We start from the raw sequence: 13,491 nt of genomic DNA, 5'->3' as shown, positions 1-13,491 counted from the left end.
ATGTTGGAGATAAAGTTGAGTGTAAAAATACAAATGGAGGCTGCCACTTCATTGGAAGAAACCTAGTATTGTGGCTGAACAAGAAATAGAATATGATTGCATTATCAACAACAGAAAGTTGAATACATATTAGTCGTCCACTACTGCTTACAACTCTTGGATCAAGAATCAGCTAGAAGATTACAACTATTTTGAAGGTAAAATTCTTATTTACTGTGATAATAATGTTTTAATTAGTTTATCTAAAAATTCTATATTGCATTCACGCACAAAGTAGATTGAGATCAAATATCACTTCATACGTGATCATGTTAACAATAATACTATGAATTTACAATATGTAAACACAAATAAAAAATTTAAATTTAGGTTAAAAAACAAAAAATATATATTCAAAACAATTCAACCAAAACTCCCAATTGTTACCTAATAAAGTTACCTTTTTTTTTAAGTTACACAACAAAACCTTAAATTGACTTTTTAAAAATTAGTTTACAAAATATATTTAAAAATGTTTATAACTAGTTAGTAGTAGTATTTTTCTATAAAATTAATAGTATAAAAACATTTTCATTATAAAGTTAAATATTTACTATTTATTATCTTAAAATTAATTAGCTTTAATTATTAACTTGTGCATAATAATACAATTTATTTATTTAATTCTTATATTTAAAATAATGATTTTAATATTTACACAAATTTTTTAGAAGACAAAGCTAACATATCGTGCTATAAATATAATTGGTATTATTTTTGTCGAACATAACGTTTAATATCAATAATATGTGAATCATTTAATAAAATACATTTCATGAAAAAGAAACTTCGAATTTAATTAAAAAAATAGTCCAAGTATACCTATAATAAAGTATTCATAGAAATTAAAAGATATATATTGTAACTAAAAGAACCAAACCACGCAGTAATTAAACAAAATTAATTAATTCAAGCAAATTCTAAATCAAACGATCTTCATTCTCCCTTCATGCTCCACCACCTGACGAAGTTCGAATTGGAGACAGCTACTGAATAGTCGCAATAGCCCCAGAGAGAGAGAGAGAAATGGGGAACAAAGAAAAAGCTAAGGAACGAAGAGAAAAGCGATTGCAAGAGATACGCTTTCAGATGACCGTTCCCTATTCTGATAATCAAAGGTTAATTATTCCTTTTCTTTTACCTTGTTTTTCATTTTTTAGTTTATTATTTTGCAATTCCCTTTCTCTTTTTTTGTTTTCGATTTTGAAGCCCACAAAGTTAGTAGCAACGCCAGCTGACTTACGCTACTAGCGGACTTAATCTCTGCAAAAACAACCAGTTTTGTTGTTAGTTTTGAAAAATGTTACACTGAGCTCTATAAGGAAATTTGTTGCTCTTACAGAAAAAAAAGAAAAGATAGTTTGTATAATTTCAGGAAATCTCTACTCTAATGTGGTTTATGTAATTTACTCTGCTCTTTATTTTTTGGTGGTATAACTAGTCAATCCCACTAAATGGGGGCTGAACATGCACTAATTAGTGTATTTCACTGATTAATAAAATCGGTGTTAGAAAAAATGTGTTGATAGTGTTCCTGGGCAATAGTTACGAATACAAAAGTTGATTTTTTTTTTTCAATGTTTTGGTGCATGCCATGTCTAGATGACCTTTGAACTGACCCCTTCATCCATATCTTCATTTTTCATGCACCTTCAGGCCAGTGAGGAGAAAAACTGGTGTTGAGCTTCAAGTGCAGGTCCAAATGTTAGATAAACGAACCTAGTCAGAGAGTATTGCCACTTGGCTAGTATTTAACCCTCAGCATGTGTTTTTCCCGACAAATTGTTGTTTCAGCATTTAAACTTCCGTAGTTTATGGAATTACAGATATTCTTCTGATCTCCATAGCTTGTTCTAATTGTTGTTGATTTGAGGGTTCATAGGTGGTGGTCCAAGGAAACCGTTGCAGTTGTAACTGGTGGAAATAGAGGAATTGGGTTTGAGATTTGTAGACAACTTGCCGTTCATGGATTGACTGTTATACTGACCTCAAGAGACTCTAGTGCTGGTGTTGAATCGATTAAATCTTTGGAAGAAGGCGGCCTTTGTGTGGTTTATCATCAACTTGACGTAGTGGATCATTCATCCATCAACCAATTTGTGGAGTGGTTGCGGGAAAATTATGGTGGTTTAGATATTCTGGTCAGTTTCTAGCATGTGCTTTCAATATAGTAGGTCTGATTTTAACTAAATTAGCATGTTTTGTTGGGATCTATCCAGCTGTTGCACCTCTTTTGATTTTTTTGATCTACAAATGTTAATTGTTAGTTTTTGTTAGTGGAGAGAGTTGATCACAACCTCTCCCACCCTCTCTTCCAAATCCTTCAAATCAACCTTATATCTCCCAAATGTTAGTGGGGAGTTAAATGCATAACCTCTCCCACCCTCCTTTCCAACTTTTACCACTAGACCTACCTTATAGTTCCATTGCATCTCTTTTGATGATAACTTCATGCACTTCTCTTTACTGTTATATTATCAAATTATTTTTGTGTCAGATTTTGTTTGTTGTGGATCTAAATATGCAAAACATAGAACTAAACACAATAAGATGGTTAAATTTTTACACGCGGAATGTGGTTTAACTCATTCTTATTTATGCTTCTAAACAATATCATTGACCTGTAGGTAAACAACGCTGGTGTTAATTTTAATCTTGGGTCTGATAACTCAGTTGAAAATGCTCATAAGGTTATTGAAACAAATTATTACGGCATCAAGAACATGATTGAAGCTACTCTTCCATTGATGAAGCCATCCCTTGTCGGTGCTCGCATTGTAAATGTAAGCTCACGTCTTGGTCGACTAAATGGAAGACGGAATGTAAGTGAAGCTCTTTATTTATACTGTTTGCTAAAATAGGATTTATTGATCTTTTGATTCTTTCCCTTTCGAATACTCTCGTGTCTTCTTTTTTTGGTTAAAAACTTCCCATAATTTTCACTCATAAATGTTCATGTTCTGAAATACAAAATGCAGAATATTTTCCTTCGGGAATACTGACAAGATTGCTTGCTGACATAAATTGCTTAATTGTTGTTTAAGTTGTTGGTTACAGTAGGTGAAGTGTGAATTGCATGTCTTGGATAAAAATTCCTGTGATCAGACCCATACATCATTCCGTAATAAAATGAAAAATTCTTTGAATTGCTGGAATCCCTGTTGTAATCTGTAGTGATGTATTTGTAAACAACTTATTTAAAAACACAGTTTGTGGTAAAGTATTTCTCTTTTTATCTCTGAAGTTGTATTGGACCAAAACGCCCTGTATGACTACTGCTAGATATAAATTTGATAACTTTTTGTTTGTGTGACAGAGAATCAGTAATGTAGCCTTAAGGGAGGAACTGAGTGATGTGGAATCCCTAACAGATGAGCTCATTGACAGGACTGTAGCTACTTTTCTACAACAAGTTGAGGATGGAACATGGACTACAAGTGGGTGGCCTCAAGTGTATACTGATTACTCAGTGTCCAAACTTGCTGTTAATGCCTATACAAGGCTTATGGCAAGGAAGCTTTCTGAGAGACCAGAAGGTCAAAAGATTTATATTAACTGCTACTGCCCAGGTTGGGTGAAAACAGCTCTTACAGGTTATGCAGGGAATAACACTGTTGAGGAAGGGGCTGATACTGGAGTGTGGCTTGCCCTTCTTTCGGTCCAAACATTCATGGGAAAGTTTTGTGCTGAGAGACGGGAAATTAACTTTTAAGCTGTTGCTTCTTGGGATTACAAGAATTTAAGCCCCTACCTACTACACTGACTTTTGGAAAATTTCAAAGGAATAGAAACGTGGAATTTTTCTGTTGGCATTTGACAAATTCTTCTTTGGTGTGGGTCACTTTTCGTCTTCCGATACACGTGAAAACTTTCCTACTATTCATTCTTCAAACGTGCTTTACTATGAGGCAGACATCACGTGAAGCAGAGCTCACTATTCAGTTTGTGCATCATAACGTATAACTTTAGTTGATAACTTTTTTTTGGGGGGTTAATTAAATTTAGTTTTAGTATGCAGAGTATAGGGTAGAGGATGGCAACCAGCCAGTAGGGGTGGTAATTATCTGCAATTAAAATTTCCCGCAGATTTTTATATAGTGATGATTATTTTTTACTTCTATTTTATAATTTTAAATAAAATTATTTAAGAACAATTATTTAAATATAAAAGTTTGATAAAAAAAATGTTTTTAAAATATAATTCAAAAGAAATTACACAATAAAATATTAATATAAATTATCTTTTTAAAATAAACCTTTTACCCTCACTTGTTCTTCTATTTAGAGGGATGGTTGGTGGGCTTTTCACTGGTGAGGCATTAACAAAGGTCAATTTCGCTTTAACCTTGTTTCATATTATGCACTTATAGCTAATCATAGTCCTAATTAGTGTTTTTCTTAGGCACATAGAAAGGGGTAGATTCGGCTAATTTCCTTTAAGTCGAAATTTCACCAACCGAGGGGAATGCGCAAAAGAAAGTAGAATTTAGATTCTTTGTTGAATTTTGTCTGTTGTACCTTCAAAATACATTGATGGACACCAATTTTAATGTTTTAAAATATATTTAAAAGATTTTTAAAGTACCAACATAGTGTATTTTGAATGCTTTGCACTCAAGTAGAATATGGACTCAAGTATGGAAGTGTGAAGAAAATTGCCATAATTGATTCCATCACATGTCGGATGCAAAGGGTCCAATTGGTTCATTCTAAATTCAGAACATTATCTACTTTAACCTGCAAATTTGGTAAACCATATTTTTACTATAAAGTACTTGGTAGCCCGCTATAAAATCCAAAGGCATTATAGGGTTCAGGATTTGAAAGCTTAAAAGTTCAAAAGATTGTGATACTAACTCGTTGGCTTGCTATGGAACCAACAAGTGCAATGTGTTTTTCACTCTTTTTAAGAATGATAGGACTCCCTTAAGCTTATGAAGTTAGATACAATCGGCTTAACCACAACAGTTTTGGTGCAGTTGGTTTTACCATAACTCGTTGGCTTTCTTCCTGAATGAACTACCCAGTTGACCTTTTTGTAATTAGATTGATTTGGAGAGAAGATCCAAAATCCAAAAATGTTAAAGCAGAAAAACTCTCCTAAACATCTAAAATATAGACACTATACTCACCTGTTTGAGTGCTGAAATCAAATTTGAACCAGACTACCAAAACCAGTATTCTACACCTAACGCGGAACATGAAACCAATCTAAACACCAAAACTAACCTAACCAGTACAAGTTTATGCCATAACCAAATCTTACATTATTTAATGGAAAAATTATCGTAGAAGGTAGAAACTATTTCGCAGTGTCTCATAAAACCACTCATGATACTATTCTGCCGCACGATACTTCCTACTTTATTGAACAATTCTTCTATACACATTCACAATCCTCCTTGCAGCAAGGTTTAAAATAGAAGCATTTGCTCATAGCTTATTATTACAAGAAGGTAAGTACCTAATAGAAAGTTCTAACTATCGTCCCCCTTTACAAATAGCTGAGTGCTACCGAAACTCAGTGAAATTAGACAAGAAAATGGATTGAACTACAATGCACACTCATAACATTCACCACTTTGTTGATTTACATTTTCCAGATATTGCACTCCCTTGCAAGTAAGGCTTGAAGGTTCTTATAACCTCTTCGTAGGTTGGTCTCTTGTAGTCGACTGCCTGGAATCAGTAATCAGTAATTAGTTTTTCCAATAAATAAAATTATACCTATTTCAAATTTCACTTTTCCTAACTAACCTGCTCAATAACTTCTTCAGGGTCTGCCCATTTCCACTCTGCAAATTCAGGTTCTGCTTCCCCATTGGACAAGTTGACCTCACTATCATCTTTTGTTAATCTCATAAGAAACCTATCAAATGTTCGTAACCAATGTCAGAAAAAGCATAGTTTTGATAGGATATACACATTGAAACACTCAACTGAAGAACCAATAGAAAGTACTGGTTATTCTGACAGTACGATCATATAACTGGTGATTCTTACAATTCTCATTCTCACCGCTGAGAAGTAAGTTTGGAACACTATCCATTTGTTAGTTATGCATATTTTAAAAAACCTTTTGGGAAAAGTGGATTATTATTCATATTTACATTGAAGTACACATTAAAAGGACACTAAACTTGAAACTCCAGATCAAAGATGCACAAAACACAAACACCACATTTGAATACAAAAAGGATTCCAATGTAATATCCATATACTAATAATACAGGTCTCTCTCACTCACACTCAGGATTTTCACTTTTGCCTTTTCAGTTTTCATTATGTTGATTGTTGAAGTTTGTTCCCTTTTCCAGTTGCTTACATCTTCAGCTAAAAGGAAAAGAAAATATTGAGTTTTAAACTTCCACATATTGAATTCAGATTTTACATTATATAACTGCCTTTTTCATTTTATTTTACAAAGTCAAGTAGACCAACATCCATCCATCCATCTTGCTTTCTATACTTCCAAGCTAATATTTTAGCACCTTGCATAATGTTTCATGTGTTCATAAACTCTATTCCAAATGTCTTAACCAGTGTTATGGACCAAACTGACTTAATTCCAGTGGTAAATTTTTTCAGTATAGAGATATGCTACCAAAGTTTTAGACACAGGTAATTTTTTCTGAAGTTAGCACTGAACTAATCACATGAAATAAGTAAAATAAAATACACACCACTTTTGTGCCTGTCCATGCCATTCACCTCCCCAAAGGCGATTGACTTTAGCCTTCACAGCAGGAGGGAAGTCATATGTCAACCATTTCTGAACCTGCAATGCACAAGCTAGGTCAATTGTATGAAAAGATTAAATCCACCCAGTTATCAAATGATGGGTGTTTAAATTGAATTGTTTAATGCTTACAGACATTGCTTTTGTTTGTTGTATTACAGAATGGTAAAACTGCATTAAACTCGATTAATTGAATGTTGTAAGATATCACTGATCTATACACAAAGCTTAGGTTATATATAAGGAAAAGAATTGCTGCTTTTGCAGAAAAAGCTAAATCCAAATGAGAAAAGGTTTTGCCCACACCTCAGCAATGATTTCAGCAGATACTATGCCAGTTTCTTCTCGAAGTTCCCTAATGGCAGCAGATTTGGGCTCCTCACCTTCTTCAATTCCCCCCTAAGAACCACAGAGACAGTCAATTATGTCTGAAAATTTTAATACCATAAAGAGATAGAAAATAATTTATTGATTACAAGCAGTAGAAAGGTCCTTCCTTAATAATCCTGCAAAGGTTAAAAAAAACTCAACAAAGAATCCACTCTTACATTGAGTTTGAATTCTGGTTCAAGGTGACAAAACCATCTATACATTATAACTGTAAAATTATTAGAGCAATTAATATTTTAACCTTATTGGGCTGGGTTTATACAGTAGAACATGGCATAATTATTAGTATTAGTCAGAAAATAGAATTAATAAGTCAAAGGACATCATATCAAACTAATATAAAAAATTCAGAAAACTATTAAGAGTCGCCCTTTTCTTTTACTCCACTTTATCCTCCAAAATTATATAATTTCAGTAATAGTATAAATTCTTTCTCGCAGCAAGATTGTTCAGTATACTGTTTAGCCAAGATAAACCTAGATACATAAGGAGATTTTTGTATATCGAAAAATGAATGGTGAGTGGTAATAACAATGCATTTAAGTACTTTTTTTATGTAAGCAATATGGCAGCACATATAGAAAGATTCCTTATGGTAAAGATATATGCGAATGTGACTCAACAGTGTCATTGGCATTGTAAACATTACTATGTTGTCAACATCAACAGGAGAGAGACAGGGATGTTAATAAAAAGCACTAGCAAGCTCTCACCACTAAGGTAACAGCAATGATTGCTTGCAAAAGTACTCATCTACTAAAATGCCAGCATGACCAGACTAGTATATATGTGAAAAATAAAAACTACACGATACTACACAAAATAAACAAGGTTCTGCACTTTACAATGCCTTCACATCAAAGATCTTTTTTCAAGTTATACAAATCACTTGAATTCATGTTAAGGAAAAAAAAACATGTTAGGCAAAGGTGTATATAATAGTTCATAACCTAAGCTCACCTGAGGCATTTGCCATGCTCCTGGGACATTCAACCTAGAAGCCACAAAAATCTGAAAAACAAAATTAAAACATGAATTCCCTTGTTCGCACAAACAACCATCACTTAACAAAATTGCTGCACACTATGTTGGAAAGGAAACAAAGTATTTTACTTTCGAAACACGTTCGTCTCTAACTCAGTGAACAAGCTAAAATCATACACAAACCCTGAACAAACCCAAAAAGGTACAATAAAAACCCACAAAAACATCAAATCCAAGCTCTCAGTTCGCTAGCTCATTTTCAAAATGTTCATCATCCAAGGAAAGGGTTTGAATGAAAACAGAACAGAGCAAAGGATCTAAGTTCATCCAAGGAAGAACTCCATATTTTCAAATCTGGAAAACAATCTCCTTAAAAAATTTAAAGATAAAAACAGAGCAACAAGGGAGTGTTTTTCTAACATATTGATCCAACTTAAGTCCTACTTTATGGTCGGTGAATTCAAAAACATCAGAAAGAAAAAACATTTCGAAGAAAAAGCAAAAGTTTAACTCCATGTTCCAGCTTTTAAACCGCTAATAGAAATCTACAGAAAAAAAAAAGGAAACCCACATGAACATAACACAAATTTAAGATCAGAAACACACCACTGTGTCCCATAATTTAAAAACAAGATTTTCTTCTTTTTCTGTAAAAAAGTTTTCTACATAACCAAAGGTCATGACACTGATATCTAGAGACCGTAGAGGTCACCTAAAGAAGAGACTTTAACAACCAAAACAAACACACGGAATGCATTAATATTCCGTAAAAAAAAAGACACAAAAATGAAGAAAAGAACAGGGTTAGAAACCTGGTCATCGGAGTTGATGAGACAGACACCAACGTTGGGACGGTAACCTTGTGGAAGACCCTCCATGGCTTGGTGTTGGAAGGAAGAGAAGAGTAACTAACCTTTTGTATTTTATTTACTTTTGTTTGTGAGTGTGAGAGAGAGAAAGAGGAGAGAGAGAGTGAGGAGAGAGAGATTGAGGAGAGAGAGAAGTGAGGGTGATGGTGGTGTGCGTTGAGAAAATGGGAATGAAAAGAATAATGATATGAAGTGAGAGAGTGGTATGAGAGAAGGGGAAAGTGGAGTTTGCGATTCTCACCAAATCTCCCATTTTATTATTCTCTTCTCTATGCTTCTTCCAATTATATCCTTTCTTCCTCTTCCACTTCTTCTAACCAACCAACACCTCCTCATTATTCATCTCAAAACCACACTTTTTTTTTTTCATGATTTCTTCAATTTCCTTTATCACATATAATTTTTTATATTCATTTTACACCACTTTTCTTACCTTTTATTTTCATTTTCAAAAAACTATAAAAATTCATTTTTTTAAGATTATTTTACTCTATCAAAACCAATGTCCATATGTGTTATGCTACTCTTACTCGTTTACTATTTTATCATTTTTTCTTTCTCGTTTTAAAATATAACAATATAAATTAATTTTGATATTTTAAATTATATTAAAAAAGTAATATATATTAATAGAATAAAAGAATAATATCCGTATGTAAGAAAAATATTGTTGAAATGTAATCTAATAAAATTACTATATGAATGTAAAACCTAATATAAGGTATTAAAACTTATGTGTGATAACGAAACTTAAAAAAATACATTAAAATATTACATTTGACTCTTGCAGTAGAAATTATGTGTTTGAATTTGAATTTGAGTTAGATAATTAAATTAAGTTCACTCTACCAAAGTTGAAAATAAAAACAGAATTTATTAAAATATAGTTTTGAAGTCAAATGGAGTTTAAAAGGAATTTTACTTTATATAAATAAATAAATATATATATATATATATATATATATATGAACAAAAGAATGAAACATATTAGCACGACGTTTAATACAAATTAAAGTTAGTTTAAATATATCAACTTAAAATTAAAACATATTCTTTTATCTTAAAATTTTACTTTTTTACTGTATAAGTTACTTTTATGTGATTAACGTTGTCAACCTTATATGGTGAAATGAGGCTTTAGTATTGTGCATTTTTTGCTTTAAATTTGTGATGTGTATTTAAATTAATTTGAGGAGAATATTAGTATGTTTGTATAACTTTCTTATTAAAAAATTATTTTCTGTAACCAAATAAGTATTTATTCACCATTTTTAAATATTTAGGTAAATTTATCTAAAAAATAAGAACATTCAAAATATAGAAATCACACTAATTAATTATATATCATTCCATAAACAAAATTATTATGAAAAATGAGAAATCACACTAAATCAACGTAAAAACAAATAACAGATAAAACAGTAGCTCACATAGCAGGTAAGACCTATGGAAGATAAGATTATTTATTTATTTACTTATATTTATGAAATAGCTTAAAAATAAAAAATAAAAAGATTTCATGCGATATTTTTAATGAAAAAAAAAAGTATCAACAGAGATGAGAGATTATTTTAAAGGGTGAGTTCAGGGGGATAAAATAAGGTTGGGTGCAGGTTATGGAAAGTGAGATGTGAAAAGAGGGCGCAAGATAGCAAAAGTGCGCGGATGGTGACGCAGTCAATGAAAAGAACACGCGGAGAGAGCACTAACGACAAGGGAGGAAATAAAAAAGCAGTGGGACCACCACCGAAGGCGTTGACTTTAAGTGGATCAGATTATGGAAATGAATCGAAGCATCATTTCTTATTTTTTTTAACTTTTTTTTCCAACGCAGTACGATAAAGCAATAAAGGTTTATTAAGTAAGGTCCAAAGGAGGGAATATCAACAAAATTCACCTTCATCTCTCGCGCGTAGCATGCACGTTATCATGTTACAAATTTTAGACAAAATTACTCGGACAATGCCATTTTACTTTTTCCAAATCCTACATTGTTTTTAGAATTAACAAAAATGTTTAGGTTTAATCCTTTATTTTGGTCCTTATACTTTTTATTTTTATTTAAAATCCTTATTTTGGTCTTATACTTTTTAATTTTATTTAAAGTAATTTTCAATTTTTTTTTTTTGTAAAATTTGTTTAATTTGGTCTTTTTGGCTCACGACGTCTAAATCGCTAATGGCATAGAGTCCACCTAAGAAAAACAAAATGAGTTGTCATGTAGAGCTCACAGTTGTTGACTCACATGATTATTTCGTCACGTCATCATCGTCTTTCACAAATTAGAAACCCTAATTTATTTAGGTTTTTGTGATTTAATGAAAGCGATTTGGGGTTTCGTTTCTTGCATATGGTTTCACGTCATCAATAAAGGTTGAACGAGTTCAATGGTGGTGCGATTTGGGATTTTGTAGGTTTCCATGGAGGAGGCGCGATTTCGCAAATTGGGGTTCATCGTGAATTGGGTTTTTGCAATTTGTGTTGATGATGGTGCACAAGGAAGATGATGAAGGATGTCCGACCTACCGCGATAGAGGATCTTTCTTTCGATTTGGGGGTTGAACGCGATTTGCATGAGTTAGGGTTCTGATTCAAAAAGATTTGTCATTCTTGCTCGAATTAGGGTTGATGTTTGAAGGAGACTTGGAAATTCTGGGTACCTTGCATGTTCAATGGTTGTGTGATTTTTGGGGTTTCACTTTGCAAGTTCTCGCGAAAGTGGAGTTCTCTGGTTCGTGATGGAGAAGATCAAGATGGTGAGATGTTGATGGTGGCTCTCACGGTGGTTGCGCGAGAAGGGAGATGCAAGTGCGACGGTGCATAGCGATCTGGGCTTGCGGTTTGGGTCTGATGAAGCCACTATGAGCTCTATTGTGTGACAGCTCATTTCGTTTGTCTTAAACGTGGTCTTTACGCTGTTAGCGTTTTAGATGTCATTAGCGAAAATGATCAAATTAAACAAATTTTACAAAATAGAGTATCACTTTGAATGCTGAAAACACTCGATGACTACTTTGAAAAAAAGTGACGAATATATAGACCAGAATATATAGACCAAAATAGGCATTAAGCCAAATGTTTATATAAAACCTATATCATTAATTAATCTATTTTTTAAGATTACAAGAATTAAATATTTTTTTAGTTTTTGAACTTTTATGCAAAATTAGAATTTGTCTTTTTCTTAAAGTTTTGTATATATTTTAATGTTCAAAGTTTAAAAATAAATGGAATTTGTCTTTCTAGATTTGAATTGTTTATGTTATTTGACACATTTCCATTTTAATTTCATTTGTGAAACGCGTTTGATAGATAAATAAAATTAAAGCACTAAAATTTAGGGACCAAAATATATTAAAGTTTCGGACAATGATGAATTCCAATTGCGTTTCGAAGTTCAAGGACTAAATTATATTTAATCTATATAAATAAAACATACTCACTACATGTTTTATTCTAAAAAAATTGTCCAACTACTCGTCGGGTATCTATAAAAAAAAATACATCTGAGTATTTTTTTTATATATGTGGATACTCATAAATACTAGTAGATATTTTTATACTTTAATTTTGTAAAAAAATTAAATGAAATTATTTAAAAACAAATCTCTAAAATATAAACTTAAATAAAAAACTAATTTTTAAGTATAATTTAGATCAAATTCATTAATTTACTACTTCTTTATTTAGAGGTGCTTCTATCAAATTTGTTTACTCTTTTATAACTAACACATCATGAAAAGTAATTTAACTTCTTTAGTATCTAAATTATCATAGCTCAATTATAGACACTCCCAGAGATCAATCAAACCTCTTTCAATATCAAATAAAATACCTAAAGATATATTTGTCCTAAATTATCTTTTTCATAAAAAATTATCAATTACCAAAGCCCTTTTCTAGAAAAAGATAGAGAAAACTGCAAGGTCCAATTTTTTATGTTCATTCCTCTTTCTAGTTTAGCCATATTCAGTTTGAGTGAACTAAATTTCGTCATTTTTTCATGTTTTTCTTGTTTTTTTTCATGCAATGCTTGACTTGACTTTTTGTGATTTTAATAATTTTTTATTCTTGATTTTACCTTTAAAGTGTCATAAAGTTTTAACCAATTTATTTTTACATGTCCATATGAGCTTAACTTAGCTGCAAGTGTACTAAAGCACTTCAAAATATCCAAATAACATTTATGAAATTATAAAGTTATTTTTAACATGTTTTTCGTGCTCAATGAACTCAATTATAACAAATTCTAATTAAAACAACCTTTTAAAAAAATAAAAATCAATTAAGAATTCAAAATTAAATACTAAATGGGACATAAATATACACTCATCATATGTGAATTGATGATGACTAAGTAGAATAATGAATTATCTACTTTCTTTTTCATTAGTGATACATATTATCTTTCATTTTTTAGGTTTTGTTCACTTGAATAGATTTGGGACAGAGTGATTGAATGGATTTGAG

At 31.7% G+C, this 13,491-nt stretch overlaps 2 protein-coding genes across 3 annotated transcripts; one reads left to right on the top strand and one right to left on the bottom strand.

Annotated features, from left to right (window-relative positions):
- Positions 1-939: 939 nt before the first annotated feature.
- On the top strand, positions 940-3,860 carry LOC108335170 ((+)-neomenthol dehydrogenase). Its single transcript, XM_017571122.2, has 4 exons — positions 940-1,157; positions 1,922-2,180; positions 2,667-2,861; positions 3,356-3,860. Exons 1-4 carry the CDS (start codon positions 1,066-1,068, stop codon positions 3,749-3,751), a joined length of 942 nt encoding a protein of 313 aa, XP_017426611.1. The 5' UTR covers positions 940-1,065; the 3' UTR covers positions 3,752-3,860.
- Positions 3,861-5,344: 1,484 nt separating this feature from the next.
- On the bottom strand, positions 5,345-9,262 carry LOC108335145 (nudix hydrolase 25). 2 transcript variants are annotated; one of them, XM_052869642.1, is made up of 7 exons: positions 8,965-9,262; positions 8,129-8,179; positions 7,085-7,177; positions 6,911-6,949; positions 6,723-6,817; positions 5,797-5,908; positions 5,345-5,718 (listed from the first exon to the last, which is right to left on the bottom strand). In XM_052869642.1, the coding sequence occupies exons 1-7, from the start codon at positions 9,028-9,030 to the stop codon at positions 5,614-5,616; spliced, it is 561 nt and encodes a 186-aa protein (XP_052725602.1). In that variant the 5' UTR covers positions 9,031-9,262; the 3' UTR covers positions 5,345-5,613. The 2 variants fall into 2 exon arrangements, with proteins under 2 accessions (XP_052725602.1, XP_017426576.1); XM_017571087.2 differs by lacking the exon at positions 6,911-6,949 and having other exon boundaries at positions 8,965-9,258.
- Between the last annotated feature and the right edge of the window lie 4,229 nt (positions 9,263-13,491).

Source organism: Vigna angularis, chromosome 10, assembly GCF_016808095.1.
Source record: "Vigna angularis cultivar LongXiaoDou No.4 chromosome 10, ASM1680809v1, whole genome shotgun sequence".
In the NCBI taxonomy this organism is placed as follows: Eukaryota; Viridiplantae; Streptophyta; class Magnoliopsida; order Fabales; family Fabaceae; genus Vigna; species Vigna angularis.
Note: the sequence above shows the minus strand (reverse complement) of the source record. Positions and strands in the feature narration are given on the sequence as shown.